General features: G+C 43.9%; 1 protein-coding gene across 2 annotated transcripts in view; it reads right to left on the bottom strand.

Moving 5' to 3' along the window:
- Positions 1-14,340: 14,340 nt before the first annotated feature.
- RCAN3 (RCAN family member 3) overlaps positions 14,341-22,587 on the bottom strand; it is a 42,466-nt gene continuing 34,219 nt past the window's right edge. For both annotated transcript variants that reach the window (XM_050792759.1, XM_050792750.1), the window contains exon 5: positions 14,341-20,955. In XM_050792759.1, the coding sequence (XP_050648716.1) occupies positions 20,771-20,955 (185 nt within the window). In that variant the 3' untranslated portion in view covers positions 14,341-20,770. The remainder of the gene's footprint in view (positions 20,956-22,587) is intronic.

The raw sequence follows: 22,587 nt of genomic DNA, 5'->3' as shown, positions 1-22,587 counted from the left end.
ACACGTATTTTTATAGGAAACTCCAAGGTAGTATTTATTTATTTATTTTTGAAACAGGATCTCACTTTGTCGCCCAGGCTGGAGTGTGGTGGCACAATCTCGGCTCACTGCAACCTCTGCCTCCTGGTTCAAGTGATTCTCTTGCCTTAGCCTCCCGAGTAGCTGGGATTACAGGCACATGCCACCACACCCAGCTAATTTTTGTGCATATATATATATATATATTTTTTTTTTTTTTATAGGGATGGGGTTTCACCATGTTGGCCAGGATGGTCTTGAACTCTTGACCTCAAGTTATCCACCAGCCTTTGCCTTCCAAAGTGCTGGATGAGCCACTGCTCCGGACCTATTTTATTTTATGGAGACTGGGTCTTGCTCTCTCGCCCCAGCTGGAGTGCGGTGGCGTGATCTCGGCTCGCTGCAGCCTCTAACTCCTGGGCTCTAGTGATCCTCTCACCTTGGCCTCCCAAAGTACTGGAATTACAGGCATGGGCCACCATGCCCAGCCACAAGGTGGTATTAACGAATTTTGATTGAGAGTATAATTCTGTAATTCTACTTTCTTATCAAAGACTTGAGACACTTGAGTATGGTCTTTAAGGAGCATGGCACTAATCCGTGGCTTCAAGAGCTTCCCTGTGGTGGGGGAGGCAGACCTGGTTACAGGGAGAGGCCACAATGTGAGGAGGGGAGTCCAGTGGGAGCCTGCTCTGGCCCTGAGGCCTGAGTTCCATAGTAAATGGCACTGGTGGGGGCGGGGGACACTTCAGGATGTTTCTGGAAGCTTTTCCAGGTTTGTTTGTGGGGGCAAGAGCCCCCAGTGCTCAGTCTCAGATTCAAATCCTGGCTCCACTGCTTACTACTTTCAAGATGGGAGTAGTTTCTGAGACTGTGTCTTTCTGTAAAATGAAGAGAAGTTACTCAGTATGGTTGTGGTGAGGCTTAGAAATGTGATGACGCTTGTGAAGTGCCAGGTAAGTGGGAGAACGATCACGCCAAGTGGCAGGAGCTGGGAAGGGGAACCTTGGTGTCTCAGATAGGTCCTTCTCCATGGGGTTTGGTGGTCTTCAGCCTTCTGTTATCTATGGCTCAAGCCCACCTTCTGCTTTGTCCCTTAATCCAGGCTGGCTAAGCCACAGGACACCTGCCACGTCAGAATGAGTTTGTGCACACAGACAGTAAGGGGTTTGGGAAGGGAGCTCTTCCTTGCATCAGCCCTCCCATAACCAGGGTCAGACACACCAGCCAAGCCCAGGAGGCAGAAGCATGAAAAGGCTCTTCATTGCTCAGCATATTCACTCATTAAGTGCTACAGAGTGTTCACTACAGGCCAGGCACTTTGCAAGGTGGGACAGAGTCAGTGGTGGCCCCTCCCTTCCCTGTACACCTCACCTTCCAGAGGGGCTGGGGTAGGGGGACAGATGACACAAGCACAAAAGATGGTAACAAAATAGTGAGACCGTCTGAAAAGCTCTAAAGGAAATAATAATACGGTGTCATTGGTGATTATGGGTGGGGGCAGTGGCTCCCTCAGAAACAGAGGAGAGGGTAAAACCCATCTGCCAGGGGAGGACGGGGAGCTGAGACCCAAAGGACAGGCAGGCAGGTGAGGAGAGGCTGGAGCTGGGGCCGGGGAGCGCTCTAGAAGGGAGCAGGGTGGGATAGGGTGGGGGAAGCAGAAGGTTGGTTTGTGAAAAGATCCTAAAGCCAGTATGGCAACTAAAGCCAGGGGTGGTTTCAGGGAGAGAGGACAGAATGAGGTTAGAGGCAGGCAGAGATCAGACGCGAGGTCTTACAGGTCAGATAAGAATTTTATTCCAAGGATAGGGGAAAGCCATTGAGGGTTTCCCCTTGCAATTAAGACAAGCAACAGGCTGGGGGTGGTGGCACACGCCTGTAATCCCAGAACTTTGGGAGGCTGAGGCAGGAGGATCACTTGAGTCCAGGAGTTTGAGACCAACCTGGGCAACATGGCAAGGTCCCATCTCTACAAAACAAATTTTAAAAATTAGCCAGCCATGGTGGTGCATGGCTATAGTCCCAGCTGCTTGGGAGGCTGAGGTAGGAGGGTCACTTGGGCCTAGGAGGTAAGAGACTGCAGTGAGCTGAGATTGCACCACTGCGCACTCCAGCCTGAGTGACAGAGCCAGACTCTTTCTCCAAAAAAAGAAAAAAAAAAAAAAAAAAGAAGAAGAAGAAGATTTTGAAAGGAGTTTAATGGAATGTAAAAAAAAAAAGTGTGGTGATTTTTCATTTTTAAAATAAAGATGATGTTTATATATAAATCAGTTTTATTAGTCAATGAAAATTACTTATAAAATTACCCAACATTCCAGCACTTTGGGAGGCCAAGGTGGGAGGATCACCTGAGGTCAGGAGTTCGAGACCAGCCTGGCCAACATGGCAAAACCCCGTCTCTACTAAAAACACAAAAAAATTAGCTGGGCGTGGTGGCGTGCACCTGTGATCCCAGCTACTCGGGAGGCTGAGGCAGGAGAATCACTTGAACCCAGGAGGCAGAGGATGCAGGGAGCCGAGATCTGCCCCTGTACTCCTCCAACCTGGGTGAAGAGCGAGCGAGACTCCATCTAAAAAAAAAAAAAAAAAGCAACAATTAGCCAACAAACCACTCCAGTTTTGGATATTACCATATGGGAGTCTCAGGTGTTGGGGGATTTTAAAATAACAAAAAATGGCTGCTTCCACATGGAAAATACCCAGAGGCAACCAGTTATCCTTCCTTTTCTTATTAGCAGAAGATGTAACTACAAACTAGCCTTTGAGCGGCAGTGTTTTCTTCTCCTGGCCAGGCATGTCCAGTCTTTCATGTCTCCCCTCAAAGCCTTAATCTGCTGTTTATGGCTTTTGAGATGGTTGCTGGGGAAACCAGCCAAATGTCATGGGGATTAGAATGCAATTTCAGGGGAGGAGACGAAGCACAGAGAATCATGAGTCCAGAGAAACCCAAGTCCACATTGTTTAATCTAGTACAGAGAGAGAGAGAGAGAGGGAGAAAGAGAGAGAGGAGGCAAAGATACCTAGGCCAATTGATTTTGAAACAATTCCCTGTCTCTCAATTAAGGGGGTAGAGAGTAGAAGGAGCAGCAAAGGCCACAAGACTCAGGCCAAGGTTCTAAATGACCTATAGGGCTCATAGTGCAGTGTGTCATGTGGCTGTTCCCAGATGGACGTGCGCCGGGTGGACGTGAAGTGCAGAGGAGGACCAGTGCCCCTTCCCACGCGCTGCTGTCCTGCATGTGGTCTAATTCCCATCTTACCTCTAGGAGCATCTGGTGACAGAGGATGAGAAAATAGAGTGACGATGCGGAGTCAGGGGTCTAATCTCCCTGCAAGCCACCTGATCTCCCTGGGCCTCTGTTTTCTCATCTGTGAAATGACAGGTTGGACGGCTTAGTCTCTGAGGCCTCATCCAGTTCCATGGTAAGTCTGATAATCGTGAGTGTGCCTTTAAATAGCCAGCCCAGGTAATAACCTGACAGCTTCCTCATTTTTTTATGCTACATTTTTAGGACTGTGTGTTAGCACAAACTATTTGCTGGCAATTACAAGGGAAAAACGTCTATTCTCAGAATGAAAATGGGAAGCTGTAAATTAATTTAAGTCCATCTGCCATCAGCAGCCATCAGCAGAAGCCACTCCTCCTCGCCTTGACAAGGAACCTGTGCTCTCCTGGTGACAGTCAGCCCATTCGCGGCTATCTCAGCTGCTAAGTCCTCCTCCCCTGGTACCTCCTTGGTCTATCCTACTCTCACAGTCACCCTAGGAATCCCAGAGTGACAGCAGAAAAGACACACACCGAGAGAAGACACAATCTAATGGCTACTCCATTTACTTGCTGTGTGACTTCAGGCAGGTCTCCTAGCCTCTCTGGGCATGAGTTTCCTCTTCTATAATTCATTCATTCAGTGAATATTTACCAACAGCCTGCTATGTGCCAGCAATGAATAAAAGAGATGACAATTCCTGCCCTGATGAAGCATGCATTCTGATGGGAGAAAAACAACAGAAATGAAGAAGCCAGGCTGGGCGTCATGGCTCACACCTGTAATCCCAGCACTTTGGGAGGCCGAGGAGGGTGGGTCACTTGAGTCCAGGAGTTCAAGACCAGCCTGGGCAACATGGAGAGACCCTGCCTCTACAAAACATACAACAATTAGCCTGATGTAGTGACACACACCCGTACTACTGGCTACTCGGGAGGCTGAGGTGGGAGGATCACTTGAGCCTGGGAGTTTGAGGCTGCAGTGACCTGTGATTGTGCCACTGCCCCCCAGCCTGCGTGAGAGAGTGAGACCCTGTCTCAAAAAATAAATAAATAAGCCAATGATATGGCATGTTGGAGAGTAATAAGTGCTCTGGAGAAAAATAAAGGGAAGCTGGGATAGTGATATCTGCCTACCCCAAAAGGCGTGGAGCATGAATGAGTTTATAACCTTACTTTCAAAGAGTAGGCCAGGCCTGATAGCTCATGCCTGTAATCCCAGCACTTAGGGAGGTCGAGGCTGGCGGATCACTTGAGCCCAGGAGTTTGAGATCAGCCTAGGCAACATAGTGAAACCCCATCTCTACTAAAAATACAAAAATTAGGCGGGCATGGTGGTGGGTGCCTGTCATCCCAGCTGTTCAGGTGGCTGAGGCAGGAGAATCACTTGAACTTGGGAGGCGGAGGCTGCAGTGAGCGGAGATTGCGCCATCGCACTCCAGCACGGGCGACAGAGCCAGACTCTGTCTCAAAAACAATAACAACAACAACACACACGCCCACACACACACACACACACACAAAGAGTAATTACTGTTGATATTTGCATACACTCTTGTGCAAATATCAAGATTAATTACAGTATTGTAGATGGACATTTTGTTAGATGAAAGCATTTACAGTAATTCTAAAGGCCCAGGAAATGTGGTGATCTAGGGAGTGAGAAGCCACGTTTGGGTGACCTCGGACATCCCCCAGCCCTGGCTGTCTCAGTCCTGGTGGTCCCTCAGAATCCCTTGGGGACTTTGGAAAACTCCTGCTAAGGTTGCACTTTACAGCTATAGAGCTAGAGGCTCTGCAGTGGGGCCAGACCAGTCATGGGTTTTTATGAGGTGCCCAGGTGCTGCTAATGTGTGACCAGGGTTGGGAGCCACTGAGGAGCCCAAGATCATAGAGAGGGAGTGACTTGCTCAAGGGCTGGCACCCAAAGTGCTGGGATTAGAGGTGTGAGCCACCGCGCCTGGCCATTTATAGTGACTTTTAATTGCATGCAGATTAAGGGATGGTTTATGCAGAAATTTCTAGGAAAAGAGTAGTAACTTCTGGGTTTTTGGGTCATTGCCATGGAAAGGGGAGGTAACTCCTGGATGTTGTGTCAGCTGACATGGAACACTGGTGGGTGCGTCTCATGGAAAGCTGCTTCTGCCCTGTCCTTATTTTAACTACTCCTCCGTTTGGTTCAGTGTCCCAGTCCCCTTCCAGAGTCTAGTCCCACCTTCTACCTCATGGCTACTGTTAAGGATCCCAGTTATGAAAGATGATAATATGTCAATGTAATGGAAACACAGTCAATCCTGTCCTCTGCTCTGGCCATTTGCTTTAGGAGGTAGATTCCTCGCCTTAGTTCCTTTCAGGAGAACAGCGGGGACTTTGAGGCTAGTTTAAGATAAGAAAGAAAGAAAGAGAGAAAGAGAGAGAGAGAAAGAGAGAAAGAGAGAGGAAGAGAAAAGAAAGAAGACAAAAGGATTAATGGGCCATCTCTGGCAATTAAAAATCTCTGATCACGTGACCAGGCGCAGTGGTTCACACCTGTAATCCTAGCACTTTTGGAAGCTGAGTGGGTGGATTACTTGAGGCCAGGAGTTTGAGACCAGCCTGGCCAACATGGTGAAACCCCATCTCTACTAAAAATACAAAGATTAGCTGGGCATGGTGACATATGCCTGTAATCCCATCTACTTGGAAGGCTGAAGCATGAGAATCACTTGGACCTGGGAGACAGAGGTTGCAGTGAGCCGAGATTACACCACTGCACTCCAGCCTGGGTGACAGAGCGAGACCCAGTCTCAAAAAAAACAAAAAACCACTCTAGTCAGGTTTGTCTAACAAATGATCAAATGATCACAACTGTAAAAAATAAGACACAATTTCTGAAAAATATCTGGCATTTGGAAAACCACTGTCCTGTTCTTCCTGAGCTGTAGGATTAAGTTTTATTAAAATTATTCTATGGGGACCGGAAGTTACCTTTTCTGGGATATATAGGTGTTCGCTCAGTTAGCCACGTGTGAGTTCATTTGAGTAAACACTTCCTGAGAGCTTAAGTGGGCAAGGCTCTGAGCTGGGCTCTGCAAGAGTCACAGAGGCTGCATTCTCCGCTTACGTGTTTGTTCCCTTACCGGGCCTCTCTCCTCCCCATCATGCCAGGTTCCACATTCTTCCGTGTGTTTTACCATCCACTGTGAGATTTCCACTGTATGTTTTCTATTTCCTAAACGATGTGAAAACTACATTTTTAAACACAGAATTCCTTCCAGTTATTTTATTTTATTTTATTTTTGAGACAGAGTCTCACTGTCACCCAGGCTGGAGTGCAATGGCATGATCTTGGCTCACTGCAACCTCTACCTCCTGGGTTCCAGCAATTCTCATGTCTTAACCTCCCGAGTAGCTGGGATTACAAGTGACTACCACCACGCCCAGCTAGTTTTTGTATTTTTAGTAGAGAGGGGGTTTCAACATGTTGGCTAGAGTGGTCTCGAACTCCTGACCTCAGGTGATTCGCCTACCTCAGCCTCCCAAAGTGCTGGGATTATAGGCATGAGTCACTGCACCTGGCATCTTTTATTTATAAAGTCAGAAAATCTAAATAAAAACATGTTATGAAATTATTTCCTTTCTTGAATCTTTAGGTGCTTAAATAGGGAAATGGCACAAAACCAAAATATAAGTGGCTAACCCTATTAAAAATTTAGAGTAATGATAAAATACTGTTCTTTATGTATACTGGCATATATGATATGTCTCTTATTATGACATGAAAGACTGGGATAATGGTTTCGTTTCACATTCAACATCAAGATTAGAAGGAAGCTCTGTGGTAAATATCATAAAAGCTCTCTATCTGAAATTCTCTATACCAGAACTTACTTTGGGTACATTTATCAAACATGCTTAAAATTTACTTCTCGTATCTTGCCTGGAATCAGAATTGAGTGGTGAAAAAAATGAAGGCCAGATAAAAATCAACGCTTACTTATTAGGTCTCTAAACTCGGACTAATTTACCAACGAATAAAATACTCTCCCCTTTTGGTCTTTATAAAGTTCCTTGAGATATTGAAGTTTACTGTGATTGAAGTCCACTGTGATCGCTGTTTTATTTTTGTCTGCCCTGCTTTCATTTCCCTTTCTTGGGTAAGAGACTTGCCCATCTGGCCTCAGGGATGGGCAGGCAACCCAATCTGGCCAATGAGAATCCCACTGCAGTATGGAACCATAGAAAGAAGCTCTCCTTCCACCTGAGTTGTCGGCTACCATGTTCTATGCTGTGAGGGGACGTCCTTTTTGCAGTAAGAAGGAATTTGGTGGACATGCAAAGAGAGGTAGAGACAAAGACAGCTGAGAGATGAAGAAAGAGTCCTTACCCCGTGCCCGTCTAAGCTCTTAACGTAAGCATTTAGAGTTACACATTTTCCTCTCTACTTTAGCCCCCTTTTTCTCCTACCACATTGTACCAGGTTGGTCTATGACCAATACCATATGGCAGAAGTGATGGTACATCATTTCTGAGATTAGGTTATAAAAAGACTTCATCTTGGGCTCTCTTTCTGTCTCTCTGATCCCTCGCTCAGGGGAAGCCAGCATCCATGTCCTGTGATCAGGCTTCTGGAGAGGCCCCTGTGGCGAGGCACTGAAGCCTCCTGCCAACAGCCTTGTGAGTGAGCAGGGAAGCAGATTGTTCAGCTGAAACGGGAAATGTCCCTTGACCCCTTTGTGAGTCTTGGGACAAGGGTGCCTCGCTTACTTAGCCCACAGCTCTCAACCCCTGGTGGGACAGGGAGCGCAGGAGAACAGGTGCAGGAGCCGGGGCAAGTGCTTTTGGGCACTGGTAGGAGCGAAACTCCCATGGCAGCATCTAGAGGGGAGTACATGTGACCCCCCAAGAGACTGGAGGAGTTCTACAGTTCTTTTAAAACTTTATTTATTTATTTATTTATTTATTTTGAGACAAAGTCTCACTCTGTCACCAGGCTGGAGTGCAGTGGCACAATCTTGGCTCACTGCAACCTCTGCCTCCCGGGTTCAAGCAATTCTCCTACCTCAGCCTCCTGAGTAGCTGGGATTACGAGTGCACGCCACCATGCCCGGCTAATTTTTGTATTTTTAGTAGAGATGGGGTTTCACCATATTGGCCAGGATGGTCTCGATCTCTTGACCTCGTGATCTGCCTGCCTCGGCCTCCCAGAGGGCTGGGATTATAGGCGTGAGCCACTGTGCCCGGGCTACAGTGAACACTCTTTTAGCTTTTGCCGTTCATGGATGGCTTAAGTGTTAAACAGCTCAGTGGGCCCTCCGCCTTTTCGCATGAGGTGGTTGCTTTCCACCAGCGAGGGCGGAGGGTCAGTGTGACAGCCTTCTGTATCCCAAGCTCTTGTCTGGCATCCAGAAAAACATCAGGTCACATGAACGAATTGAAGGATAGTAAATGTGCGGGATTTTATTGCTGGCGGAAGTGGCTCTCAGAGGGAAGGAAAGCGGGAAAGGGGATGGAGCGGGAAGGTGGTCTTCCCCTGAGGTCTGGCCATCTCCAACCGGACTTTTCTCCAAAGTCCCACTGTCAAGCCGTCCCTCTGAAGTCAAGCTGCTTCTCTCTGACATCTGGCTGCTGCTTCTCTTCTCCCCTTCTCTGCTCTCTGCCAGTGGAGCCTGGGGTTTTTATGGGTACAGGATGGGGGTGGGGTGGGCCGGGGTGGTTTTGGAGAGGGCAACATTTGAATGGGAAAACAGAGATGTTCTCACTTTGGGCCATGGTTCTAGGCTTGAGGGTGGAGCTTTGCCAGGGTCCCTGTCCTTTTCAGCCTAGAATTTCTCCGCCTCCTGTACCTGTCACAGCCTTGCTGATGACTTGATGGCAACCTCTTAGAGACCCTGAGCCACCACTGTCCAGCTTAGCCACTCCCGGATTCCTGATCCTCAGAAACTGAGATCCTGTTTTCTTGTTTTAGGCTGCTAAATTTTGGGATAAAATGTTGTGCAGCAATAGATAACTAATACACTCCTTAATGGATTTTTATTAAACCTGCAGTTTAACTGTCTCCTTTTTCTCTAGCATGAACCACTAGTTAACTTCTCTCCAGGAAAACGCACCTTAAAGTGTTCAGTTCGTATCATTGGAGACATCTGGAGACAGGAACTGAGCAGGAGGGCAGCTCTGTGCCCTTTCACAATAGAACTCATTAGTATACAGTATCTAGGATTAGCAGGATGCTCAAGGGCTGCTTCTCATTTGCAAAGGAGACAAATCTCCATTCTAGACTTTCCAACAGTTGTTAGAAATATCTGATGGGATAGAATAAATAGCCTGCCAAGTAACTGAAGTTATCAAGGGAATAAGTCAGAGGAGGCTAGTCCATTTGGTCCATAAAAGACCTTTCATTCACAGGGCTCACTCAGGTGATGTCTGAGAAATCATTTTAGGTTTAATTTCCTCCTTTGCAGGAAGGGGCCTGGTCAAATCTCTCAGGACAGAAGGTTATATAATTTCCCATCAAAGATCTCAATTATTCAAAAGATATTGAAGAAAGATAGCACCGGGCTGCGAATTAACCTGATTACTTCTTTGAACCAAAAGGAAATGGTGAATCTAGAGTCAAACCACATACAAAGCTCCTCATTTGTAGCTCAGAGAAGAATGAATGATACAGTATATATTTTTTCCATCCATATGGGAGTACATTTAATAGAGAATCTTCATCTACTATTAATATAGTAAAGTAGTAAAGTAAAAATGTAAAGTAGTAAAGTCATGTAGTAAAAAAGAATCTATGTAACCCTTTAAAGTCTATCAAAAGGTGATATAAAGTCTCACAGTAAATCAGACTTCTCAATTCATGGCACATTATCCTTGATCTGTGCAAGATGCTTTTTATGTTTGGAGGTATATGTTTAATGTGTATCTTTTTATTTGTATGTATTCTTGCAAAGTGCATTACTGTCTGTGGGTGGTACTTCAGGTAATGCGAATGTTAGGTACATCTTACTCCTTTTGGCACTCAGCTGTTTTCAAGATATATCCATGTGGCTGTGTATATGGCTACTCTTGCTGCATGGTTCTCCATAGTGTTCATTTTCCAGTTGCAAACACCAGTTTGTCTCCATAAATAATGGTGCAGTGAACATCCTCGATATACCTCTTTATGGCCCTGTGTGAGAATCCCTTTGGGATATTCTTGGGACATCTCTCTCTCTCTCTCTCTCTCTCTCTCTCTCTCTCTCTGTCTCATCTATCTCCAGGAGCAGAACTGCAGAGTCAGAGATTTTGTTCTTATTTAGATGACCAAGGACTGCCAGTTTGTTCTTCAGAATGACTAAACTAGTCTGTCCTTCCACCAGTTATATGTCAGATTTCCTATATCCCCGCCTTCTGGCTATACTTGTCATTAATTGTTTTTACATTTTTGAGACTCCAATAGGTATAAATGGCATCATGTTATTTTAATTTGCGCTTCATCTGATTACTGGGTTTTAGTGTTTCTTCATAGGCTCAATGTTTTCCTTTTCTGTCAATTACTTTTCATATCCTTTAGCCTATTTTTCTATTGGGCTGCTTTTCCTTGTCAATTTGCAAAATCTCTTTGCATTTTATAGTTATTTCCCCTGTGTTAGTGTCAGAGGTGTTCAAACCAGGGTGACTCCATCTTGAATAGGAGCTCAGTAAAATGAGACTGAGACCTACTGGGCTGCATTCCTAGGAGGTTAGGTGTCCTCAGTCACAGGATATTTACAGTTAAGGGAACAAGTTAATAATGTTAATGTTATTGGGAAATAATAGACCCAGGAAATGTCCTGATGTCCCAATATCTTAAGAACAAAAGCATTTTCAGTTTAAGAATATGTTTCGCTTTGAAGATAATAATATAGATGCTTGTGGAAGACAGCAGTTACACAAAGATTTAACAGTCCTTTGTCACAAACCTTTGTAGTAGAGCACATCTCCGCCATGATTTTTGCTTTATCTTATATATAAACAAGCATTGTATCTTAGGCAGGCATGTTCCCCCTTGTACTTTTGGGAAAGCCCTACTCTGCTTATGGAGTATCTATTCTTTCATTCCTTTACTTTCTTTTCTTTTTTTTTTTTCCTTAAGACGTTTCACTCTGTTTCACTCTGTTGTTTGAGAGTTTCACTCAGAGTTTTACTCTGTTGTCCAGGCTGGAGTGCAGTTGCACAATCTTGGCTCACTGCAACCTCCGCCTCCTGGGTTCAAGCAATTCTCCTGTCTCAGTCTCCCAAGTTGCTGGGACTATAGGTGTGCACCACCATGCCTGGCTAATTTTTGTATTTTTAGTAGAGACGGGGTTTTGGCATGTTGGCCAGGTTGGTCTCGAACTCCTGACCTCAAATGATCCACCTGCCTCAGCTTCCTGAAGTGCTGGGATTACAGGTGTGAGCCACCATGCCCGGCCCATTCCTTTACTTTCTTAATAAACTTGTTTTCACTTGGCTGGGCATGGTGGTTCACGCCTGTAATCCCAGCACTTTGGGAGGCCGAGGCGGGCGGATCACCTGAGGTTGGGAGTTCGAGACCAGCCTGACCAACATGGAGAAACTCTGTCTCTACTGAAAATACAAAATTAGCCGGGCGTGGTGGCGCATGCCTGCAATCCTAGCTACTCAGGAGGCTGAGGCAGGAGAATCGCTTGAACCCGGGAGGCGGAGGTTGCAGTGAGCCGAGATCGTGCCATTGCACTCCAGCCTGGGCGACAAGAGCAAAACTCCGTCTCAAAAAAAAAAAAAAAACTTGCTTTCACTCTACTCTGTGGGCTCATTCCGAATTCTTTCTTGCATGAGATCTAAAAACGCTCTGTAGGGGTCTGGATGAGGGCCCTTTCTGTTAACATCTGGACTGTAAATATTTCTCCCTATTGTCAACATTTTGATGGCATTCTTCATTGAACATGAATAATTAATTTTGATGTAACCAATTATAATTTTTACCTTATAGCTTATGCTTTTAAAGTTTTGTGAAGTCTCTCCCTGCCTCTAGGTCACAATGATATTCTCCCACAATTCGTTCTATTAACTTAGTATTTTTACATTCTAGATTTAGGTCTTTAACTTTTAACTTTCAGCATTTAACTTTTCCAAACGTTTCAGACCACAAACTTTTCCCAAGTAACATACTTTGAAATACCTTACAGAAATATCTAATCTACAAATCACTTATATTTATACTTTCTATGTCTCAGAAGACCTGGGGAAGCTTGGCAAGATGAGATCTTTCCTATGTGCATAAGAATTTTAATCTTTTCTTCTTCTAGATTAGAACCACATTTTAACGTGTTCATTGAGGGCAGGAATATAGCGGTTGCTCACTCCTGCCCTTTGAACATATTTCTCAGTGATAATAGGACTCTGATACATCTGATACATACATTGTATGCATTTAACTTGAAGCCAGTCTATTAGGTAAATTACTTAAATCTTGATTCTTGTATTTCATATTCTGCATTAAAAATTTTGTGTTTTGGCCGGGTGCGGTGGCTCGTGCCTGTAATCCCAGCACTTTGGGAGGCTGAGATGAACGGATCACCTGAGGTCAGGAGTTTGAGACAAGCCTGGCCAACATGGTGAAACTTGTCTCTACTAAAAATACAAAAATTAGCCAGGCGTGATGGTGTGTGCCGGCAGTCCCAGCTACTCAAGAGGCTGAAGCAGGAGAATTGCTTGAACCCGGGAGGCAGAGGTCGCAGTGAGGTGAGATTGCACCACTGCACTCCAGCCTGAGCAACAGAGTGAAACTTGGTCTCAAAAAAAGAAAAGAAAAAAAAATTTTGCGTGTGTGTGTGTTTTGTCTTGGTTATTTGCAGTGGTTTTCCAATTTTCTGTTTTCGCCAAGGAATCCTTAGCTCAAGTGAAACCTGATGCTGGGACGTTTAGGTACAACAAATAATAGGAGTGCAAGGCCCCAGGAACTTGGAAGCATGGCGCCCCCTGGAGGCAGCCCCACAGAACACAGCTTGGAAAAACATCAAAGTGGACATGTCCACAGTGACTCCACTTTAGTTTTTTAAAAACAAAGAAGGCCACTTTGCAGTGGCTCATGCCTGTAATCTCAGCACTGTGGGAGGCTGAGGCAGGTGGACTGCCTGAGATCAGGAGTTAAGAGACCAGCCTGGGCAACATAGGGAAACCCTGTCTCCACAGAAAATACAAAAATTAGCTGGGTGTGGTGGTGCACACTTGTGGTCCTAGCTACTTCGGAGACTGAAGTGGGAGGTTGGGGCTGCAGTGAACTGTGTTCATGCCACTGCACTCCAGCCTAGGCGCCAGGGCGAGACCTTGTCTCAAAAACAAAATATCAAGAACCTTTGAATCCAAACACATTTATCCAGCAAAATTAAAGATTTTGGTGTAACAAAGTAGTGGAGTGTGGTATAAAGAATGTCAAGAAGTGGGTTCTAGTCTCAGGTCCATGACCATCCAGATGTGTGCATTTGGCAACGCCTCTGGGGCCACTTTCTTGTAAAGGTGTGTTGGGGGTGGGGTGGGGATGGAGGAAGTGGAGGGAGGCAGGGGAAATAGAGGGGTGTGTCTGGGTCTGTCCTGCTGAGCTCTCACAGGGGTTGGAACTCAGGTCCCCATTCCTCCCCCAGCCCCTTGAAAAGGAGCACCTTTGTTTACCTTTCTTTTTTGTGATCAATTTTACATTGGCTTTGTGTAAGATTTCATTTGAACAAAGAGCAGAGTCCTATGGCTTAAAAACAAGTATTCGAAATCCCACTGCACTAGATAACCTCTACTGTCATTTATAGTTCCACATTTTGGAGATTTTTTTTTTTTTTTAACCAAGACAAAAAGTAAGTCTTCACCAGGAATAAATCGTTTTTAACCAAAGAGGAAACCAGGGTAAAAGGGAAGAGCTGAAACTGCAGTGGTTATTTACACAGTCAGCAGTGACTCACAACCTTGAACTCTGGCACTGCGCGGCATTAATGTTCAACAGGACTCTTGTGGAAGGAACAAACACAATATTGCACTTCTCTGTCTTATTAGCTAAATGTAAGTGAGGCATATTGAAAATACTACACACACAAAAACTCAGTTCAATGGACTGATTTAAAAATAGCTACTAACTTTATTCGTAGGTTTTTAAAACAGAACTTGTTACAGGTAATCACGAAGCTTCCAAAAAAAAAAAAAATTACATTCTGCTTTTGTCACCTTGATAGGACAAAGAATGTTTAAATGTCCTTAAAACATAGGGGAGTTAAAAGTTGACAAATAAACTACTACAAACTATGGATTGTCCACTTCACGCACACTAAAATGTGGAATACATGTACATAAATTACTGACCGGTTGTTTACAAAACAAACAGTATGCACTACAGCTTATAGTACCATAAAGGTAACATGCTCCAAAATATAACAGAAGATCACAAACACGTTCAGAGAAAATAGTAACTTTGACTCTTGGGTTCAATTAAGGTTGAAGTGAAATGATCGGGAAAGTTTTCTGAAACTTGAAGGGCACACACATTATAGCAGAACCGTCGATCAACACTCACATGGGGTTGAACAGCAGCAGGAAGAATATGGCACGATAACAAGGGTAACCACCTTTCTCTCTCCTCAGTCCCCAATTTGAGTTAGGAAGATTGGGGACTAAACAGAAAACAATATTTAAAAACATATATTATCTGCATAGATAGAAATCTTCCATTATGATGAGAGTGAACATTCGGTCAAAGCTATGCAGGGGTGCCAAGAGTCTGCAGGATATAATTCTGTTTTCAAAAGGAAATATATACGTTTACATCCAGACGGACCACATAACGAATTTAGTGAAAGATCTTTATGCTGTTATTGAAGTGGGTAGAGACACTGACTCAGCCCCAGGTTAGTTCTTAACCTCGGTTAAAAACTCTACTTTGAACATGATTTTTATAACCTTTGTCAGTGAACCCAGCAGTTGTTGCTTTCAGTTGTCTTATCGATTGTACATTTGGTAATAAGAAAACAGTCTCCAAATGATTAACATTTTCCCCTGATTCACAATTAAACAATGGCATTCTGACCAAGATGTTCAGGCTGATCCATACACCAAGGGGAGTTTAAAAGACAAATAAGTATTTGGTGAATTGTAGGACAAGGTTCATAAATCTTTTAAAACTTTTTAAGTAGTGAGTTTCTGTAAGATGGACTTACTGCTCCAGCTAGGAAGCAACTATTTCCCCATCTTTTGTTCCTTTATATTGTCACCCCAATTATAAATAATTTGTTTCTTTTAGTACAGGAAGATATAAATGCAAATGTGTAAACAAAGGAAGAAGGAAAGATGGACCAAGTTCACCTGTTTGGTACGTACGAGGTCCACAGCTCTGCAGAAAGGGGAGAAACCCAGTAGACAGAGGGCCTGACGCACCACGGGATTGAGTACATTTTCCATTGCTTAATTATGTGTGAGATTTTCCCTTTTAAAATAAATCTATGGTCTGTGAAATAGTCTGTATAAAAATATGAAGCCGGCCGGGCACGGTGGCTCACGCCTATAATCCCAGCACTTTGGGAGGCCGAGACGGGCAGATCACGAGGTCAGGAGATCAAGACCATCCTGGCTAACACGGTGAAACCCCGTCTCTACTAAAAACACAAAAATTAGCCAGGCGTGGTGGTGGGCGCCTGTAGTCCCAGCTACACGGGAGGCTGAGGCAGGAGAATGGCGTGAACCTGGGAGGAGGAGCTTGCAGTGAGTGGAGATCGCACCACTGCACTCCAGCCTGGGCGACAGAGCGAGACTCTGTCTCAAAAAAAAAAAACAACAACGAAGCCTTGAATAGGTCAGTCATAGCAGTTCTGTCTTGAATAGAACTCAATTTTACAAGCACGGAGTGACAGTATCATTCCACTGCAAACTCTTTTATTTCCACCTCATTAGATCTCATTCTGCTTCAGTAGAGTTACCTCTTCAGTACGACTATTACTCATTTCATTAATAGGAAAATCTGGGAAAGCCCATATAAAATGCCAATGTAACTGCTGGATACCAAGATAAAATTATTTAGGCAGATTCCAACCCCAATGGTTCAATGATAACAAAACCACAAAACATGGGACATCAAATTCATTCATTAAAATTACTAAGTCACCTCTTCCATCAGACGATGAGATTTTTCTTATTCATTGTTTCCCATCAGGGAAAAAAGAATCCTCCCACTTCATGCCTTTTTTTTTTTTTTCTGATGACAGGAATTAGTATTCATTGCCTCTTTAAGAGGCCAATGCAAAAAAAAAAAAAAAAAAAAAAAAAGGTAGAAAAAGCCCTAGCCCAGGAGTTGGGATTGCCAGTTCGAGTCCCTGGGTTGCCTTGTTGGGGTGCCTAAGTCAGTGCCATAACCTAAGTTTTTCTAATCTATGTAACATGGGGATAGAGTACATGATTTCCATGGTCACTTTCACCTCTGTGATTCAGCCTCTAAGAAAGTCAAATCTTTTCACTTTGTAATCGTGACATTTTTAAAAGATGGAGTTAATATGAATGGGAAACCTTTGTTGTTGTTTTATTTTTGAGCCAGGGACTTGCTATGTTGCCCAGGCTGGTCTTGAACTCCTGAACTCAAGTGATCCTCTCATTTCAGCCTCTCAAATGGCTGAGAGTACAGGCATACACCACTGCACCTGGCTAAAGACTATCTTTTTAAAGAATAAAAGTACTGCACTTCACCTCTATCTTCTGGTATCTGTTCGATTCAAACACACCATCAATGCCTACAACATTTTATTTAGAGCTAGGCGTGGTGGCTCATGCCTGTAATCCCAGCACTCTGGGAGGCTGAGGCGGGCGGATCACTAGGTCAGGAGATCGAGACCATCCTGGCTAACACAGTGAAATCCCGTCTCTACTAAAACCAAAAAACAAAAAACAAAAAAACAAATACAAAAAACTAGCCGGGCGTTGGGGCAGGCGCCTGTAGTCCCAGCTACTCGGGAGGCTGAGGCAGGAGGATGGCGTGAACCCGGGAGGCGGAGCTTGCAGTGAGCCGAGATCGCGCGGCTACACTCCAGCCTGGGCGACAGAGCAAGACTCTGTCTCAAAAATAAATAAATAAATAAATAAAAATAAAAAATATTTTATTTAAACCTTTATGTTGAACTTAAAAGTTCCTTGAAGCTTTGCTTTGGCTCTTAATCACTGATATGTTTTTGAGTATAACATTCTGAAGAAGCAGAATGTGAAAAGACTAATTTGCTTTCCCGACGAGTTTTAGTTCTCGAAGGCAATGGAACTGTTCTTATCCATTTCTGCCTCTTAGTACCTTAAACCTCAGAGATGCTCACTAGTACACTTTTTACTTGGATTTATCTTTGGTTTCATCAGGTGGATGTGCTACAAAAATCTAGAACGTAAGAGCCAATGCAGTGTATGTTCTGTGACTATCCTTGTTAAGTGTTACGGTTTTCTTTTTTTTTGAGACGGAGTCTCGTTCTGTCGCCCAGGCTAGAGTGCAGTGTCGCGATCTCAGCTCACTGCAAGCTCCGCCTCCTGGGTTCACGCCATTCTCCTGCCTCAGCCTCCTGAGTAGCTGGGACTACAGGCACCCGCCACCTTGCCCAGCTAGATTTTTGTATTTTTTTTTTTTTTTTTTAGTAGAGACGGGGTTTCACCGTGTTCGCCAGGATGGTCTCGATCTCCTGACCTCGTGATCTACCCGTCTCGGCCTCCCAAAGTGCTGGAATTAGAAGCTTGAGCCACCGCGCCCGGCCAGTGTTACAGTTTTCTAATCCTTCACAAATATTTTTTTCCCAACACAAAGCACCATTATCTTTTCTCACAATTTTCTACATAGTTTGAGTCCCATGAAGAGGTTATGGTTTCTAAAGAAAACATGGCTACTACTATGCTATCAGGGTTAAATACTTTTTCTTTTTTTTTTTGTCTGAGACGGAGTTTCACTCTTGTTGCCCAGGCTGGAGTGCAATGGCGTGATCTCGGCTCACCGTAATCTCCATCTCCCAGGTTCAAGCAATCCTCCTGCCTCAGCCTCTCAAGTAGCTGGGATTGCAGGCATGTGCCACCACGCCAGGCTAATTTTGTATTTTTTTAGTAGAGACGGGGTTTCACCATGTTGGTCAGGCTGGTCTCGAACTCCTGACCTCAGGTGATGCACCCACCTCGGCCTCCTAAAGTGCTAGGATTATGGTGTGAGCCACCACACCTGGCCTATCGGTTAACTCCAAGTAATAACTCAATTTCAAAAAAATTGCAGAAAATCTTATTAAAAGAAAAAAAAAACACCACAAGACTTACCTCTCGTAAATTTGTTACATGAACTAGATATTATACAGCCAAAAAAGGACAGAGATGATAGTACCTGTTAAGATCCTGGTTCATTTCACAATATGAAAAAGTTGATGGGTACTTAGTAGCTTTTTTTTAAAAAAAAATTAATTTTATTATATTATACTAGAAAAATGAAGATATTAATGTTTTCCATTCAGAAAAGTTTAAATGACTCTCTAATTTTGGTTTAAAGTTTTCTTCAATTTATTCAATGCTCTAAAAAAAAAAAAAAAGATAGAAAAGCATTGGGTAATTTGCCCTGCTTGACTGTAAAAAGTTTTATGTGTTAGGAATAGAATATTCTTTAATTGGCAGAGAATGAAAGCCAAGCCAAATAACAAAATATCATGGGTTTTGATCACTTAGAAAATTACAGTGAATCAATATTACCTAAAAGGAAATTCAAAAAATTCCCAATTGTTAATAATACATGTCTCCTGACATACAGGGTCCATCTTGCAACAAAAAATGGGCACAATGCTGAGTTCAGAACTGCAAAGTAAATTTATTAAGTGGCTGTCGGTTAAAATGACAAATGATGATTTGAATTCAATACATCAAATTGCTGATAGAATTGCAAATTTCAACTGGATTTACATTGAGGCTTAGCTGCGGTAGTTGGCTACAAATGGAACAGTTTATTACCTCAGTATTTGAGGGCAAGGAAGATATAGAAAAAAAACTTAGGGGTGTGCAACACAGTTAGTGCTCAGAAATAAATTTTACCATAGTGAGAACAAAACCACAATGACATGTTAGTATCACTGTGCAGACGTCATGGTTGAATGCCTGCGTTTTGTTCCTCCGTGGTGGCAGCCGCCTTGGTTCATTAGTTCTCACTCACGTTTGCAGCTCCTTCACACACCCCGGAGCTTTCCAAGTGTGCCATACAAAAGAAACAGCACAGTGAGTGGAGGCCAGCAGACCCACTCAGCCCAAAGCAAAGCCTTCTCAGTTATGAGACTTTTCAACAGAAGGGACTTCAAAGTCTAAACAGACCAGAAGAGTTAAAAAGATCCTGCTGCTTCTTAGGGAGGTTCAAATATACATTCTGATACATAAGTGAGAAACAATTCTGTCTTAGGAAAAGTGCCAATTGCAATCCGGGTACAAAATTTCAACAAAAAGAAAAGTAAAACTGAATGATCTCCCCCTCATTCCCTAATTCATAGAAAAATAGTAAGTGTGACTTTTGTTTCAAAGCCAGCTGAAAAATGGTTAAAGGGACAATTTACATTATCATTACCTTTTCTAGTTGAAAGTCTATGAATGACATACATAAACGTACACATCACAGCAAAAGACTCAAGAACTAGTGGTTAACACGATACTGGAAAAGGTGAAGGATAAAAGTTGGTGAATGAAGGTAGTTGGGTGGTCTACAGGCTAGAACACGGTCACCAACGGCAGAACACAGTAGCCACCTGCAATCCTAATCATTCAAGCTTCCTGGTGGTACGTCCCACTTCTAAAGCGGCCCTCCTTCCCGGGCAGCCATGTCTGGAGGGCGCCACATCAGGAATGAGGGCCTATGCATTGCTTTGTCCCAAATTCCAGATAAGAGCAACATGTGGGGACATCTGTGTCGTAAGACTGATCCTCAAAGTGGATTTGGCATTTATTCCCCAAAGCTGATGAAACAAATACTTGAGAACCATGATTTCTACGAATTATTCTGTATTTCAGGTTTCTTTTCCTGCAAAAAATGTCGTGTATACTGAATAACCACCTTTCATCGATTTATTAATTAGAAGCTATTTATACCAGTAGAAAAATACCCATTGTATTTTTCTCTTTGTAAGACTATTTTTAAATTCATAAAAATGGTACTGTACTGGCTGCGACTAGAGTTGCAGTTTTTGGTGTCTCATGTGACATGGCATCAGGAGGACTTACATGGCTGGAGGGGAGCGAAACTGTTTTCCTCATCTGTTATTATTTAAAAATGGTTAAGGGTGGCCACATCTCCGGGGCTTCTCCTTTAATGTAAAGTCCCATTTGGAATATCATTAAAATCTGGGACAGGTCAAATCAGCTGCTACTCTACACGACTGTGTCTGCAGTACAGGCGTGGTGAGCAGACCTACACCTCATTCTGCAGAGTCTCAGCTACACCGTCAGCAGCAACGCATCGGCCGCGGAGCACAGATCGCCATGGCCGGAGCCCACCAAGGCAGCTGCCTTGCATCACAACCAAGCGCCTCACAGTGCGCAGTCGAAGGTCTGGGACTCATTCAGCGCTGCGGTCGGAGGGTCGGGGCGCCTCGTCTGGACAATTTTCTGTTTGGGGTTTTTTGTTTCTTCTTCCTCTTCAGTTTCACTTTCACAGACATGAACCACCACGCTGGGCGTCGACTCCGTTCCTGCGTGAAGTTCGTATTTCTCTCCTGCGGAGGTAAAAGCAAAATAAGAACCATGACAAAAGCATCACTTCCAGCAAAAAGAACTCTTTTGTCTCTTGCAACGTTTTGTTCTACTCCTATTTTAATGGGTGATTCTTGTTGTTTAAATCTTTAAGTCCTATGTCAGAGTATTTTATCTTGTTTTGGTGTTAGAGATTTGATACTTTAAGGCTGGTATAAAATGTTGTTGTTTCAGTACTGAGGTCTTGGGAGTTAAAATGCAAATGCTAATTATTGTTTTATGAATAATATGAGTGAATCTGTTTAATTAACTTATTTATTTATTTGAGATGGAGTCTCGCTCTGTCAGCCAAGCAAGAGTGCAGTGGCACGATCTCGGCTCACTGCAACCTCTGCCCCCGCCCCGGTTCAAGTGATTCTCCTGCCTCAGCCTCCGGAGTAGTTGGGACTACAGGTGTGAGCCACCACGCCCAGCTAATTTTTGTATTTTTAGTTGAGATGGGGTTTTATCATGTTGGCCAGGGTGGTCTCGAACTCTTGACCCCAAGTGATCTGCCTGCTTTGGCCTCCCAAAGTGCTGGGATTACAGGTGTAAGCCACCGCACCCGGCAGAGTCAATCTGTTTAACTTCAAAATAGTTTCGGTTTTCCTTTGGGAGATACTTGTAAGGATCCAGGCAGCACAGGCAATCCCTTGATTATAGGACCTTGGATATCTAAGATACAGCTCTAACATCTAAAAACAGCACTGAGTCACTTCTTCCTCAAAATGCCTCTTTTATTCCCCTTCAAGAGACGTAACTCTGTCTTGGGTGGACAACTGTCTGAACCAGCATCACGTCGGTTTCTTACATGACTTTAAAAGGAAGAGAGGTAGAGAAAGAGAAGGAACAGAGGAAATGAAACAGAAATGACAAAAATATTGAAGGAATGAGATGATATCACCACCAATTCTTGTAATGTAGTCAAAGCAGTTGTTGTTTGCCTGATACTTGGTGGGGCTGGGGAGAGAAGGCACCTAATATTCACTAACTGCCTATCAAGTACTAGCAAAATTTGTAGTAGTAAAAATTGCAGTTACATTTACTGAGTATTATGTGTACATCATTTAATACTTATTTTTTATTTTTTTATTTTTGGAGACAGAGTCTTGCTTCATGGCCCAGGCTGGAGTGCAGTGGTGTGATCTCAGCTCACTGCAACCTCCGCCTCTCGGGTTCAAGCAATTCTCCTGCTTCAGCCTCCCGAGTAGCTGGGACTAGAGGCGTACGCCACCACGCCTAATTTTTTGTATTTTAGTAGAGACGGGGTTTCACCATGTTGGCCAGGTTGGTCTCGAACTCCTGACCTCAAGCAGTCCGCCCGCCCTACCCTCTCAAAGTGCTAGGATTACAGGTGTGAGCCACCATGCCCGGCCCTTGTTTAGTACTTATAACCACACTGAATGGTGTATATGATTCTCCCTACTTTATAGATGGAAAAGCAGAAGCTCAGAAAATGGAGGCTACGTAACTTGCTCAAGATCACAGAGCAAGTAGATGCCACAGCTGGAATTTGAACCCAGGTGTGTTTGACTTTATCCTCTGCTCTAATCATACTGCCACAATGCACATTGCTGAATACGATCTTCAATATAAAAGTTTCTTGAAGAAGAAAA

The sequence above is a fragment of the Macaca thibetana genome, chromosome 1 (assembly GCF_024542745.1).
Source record: "Macaca thibetana thibetana isolate TM-01 chromosome 1, ASM2454274v1, whole genome shotgun sequence".
In the NCBI taxonomy this organism is placed as follows: Eukaryota; Metazoa; Chordata; class Mammalia; order Primates; family Cercopithecidae; genus Macaca; species Macaca thibetana.
Note: the sequence above shows the minus strand (reverse complement) of the source record. Positions and strands in the feature narration are given on the sequence as shown.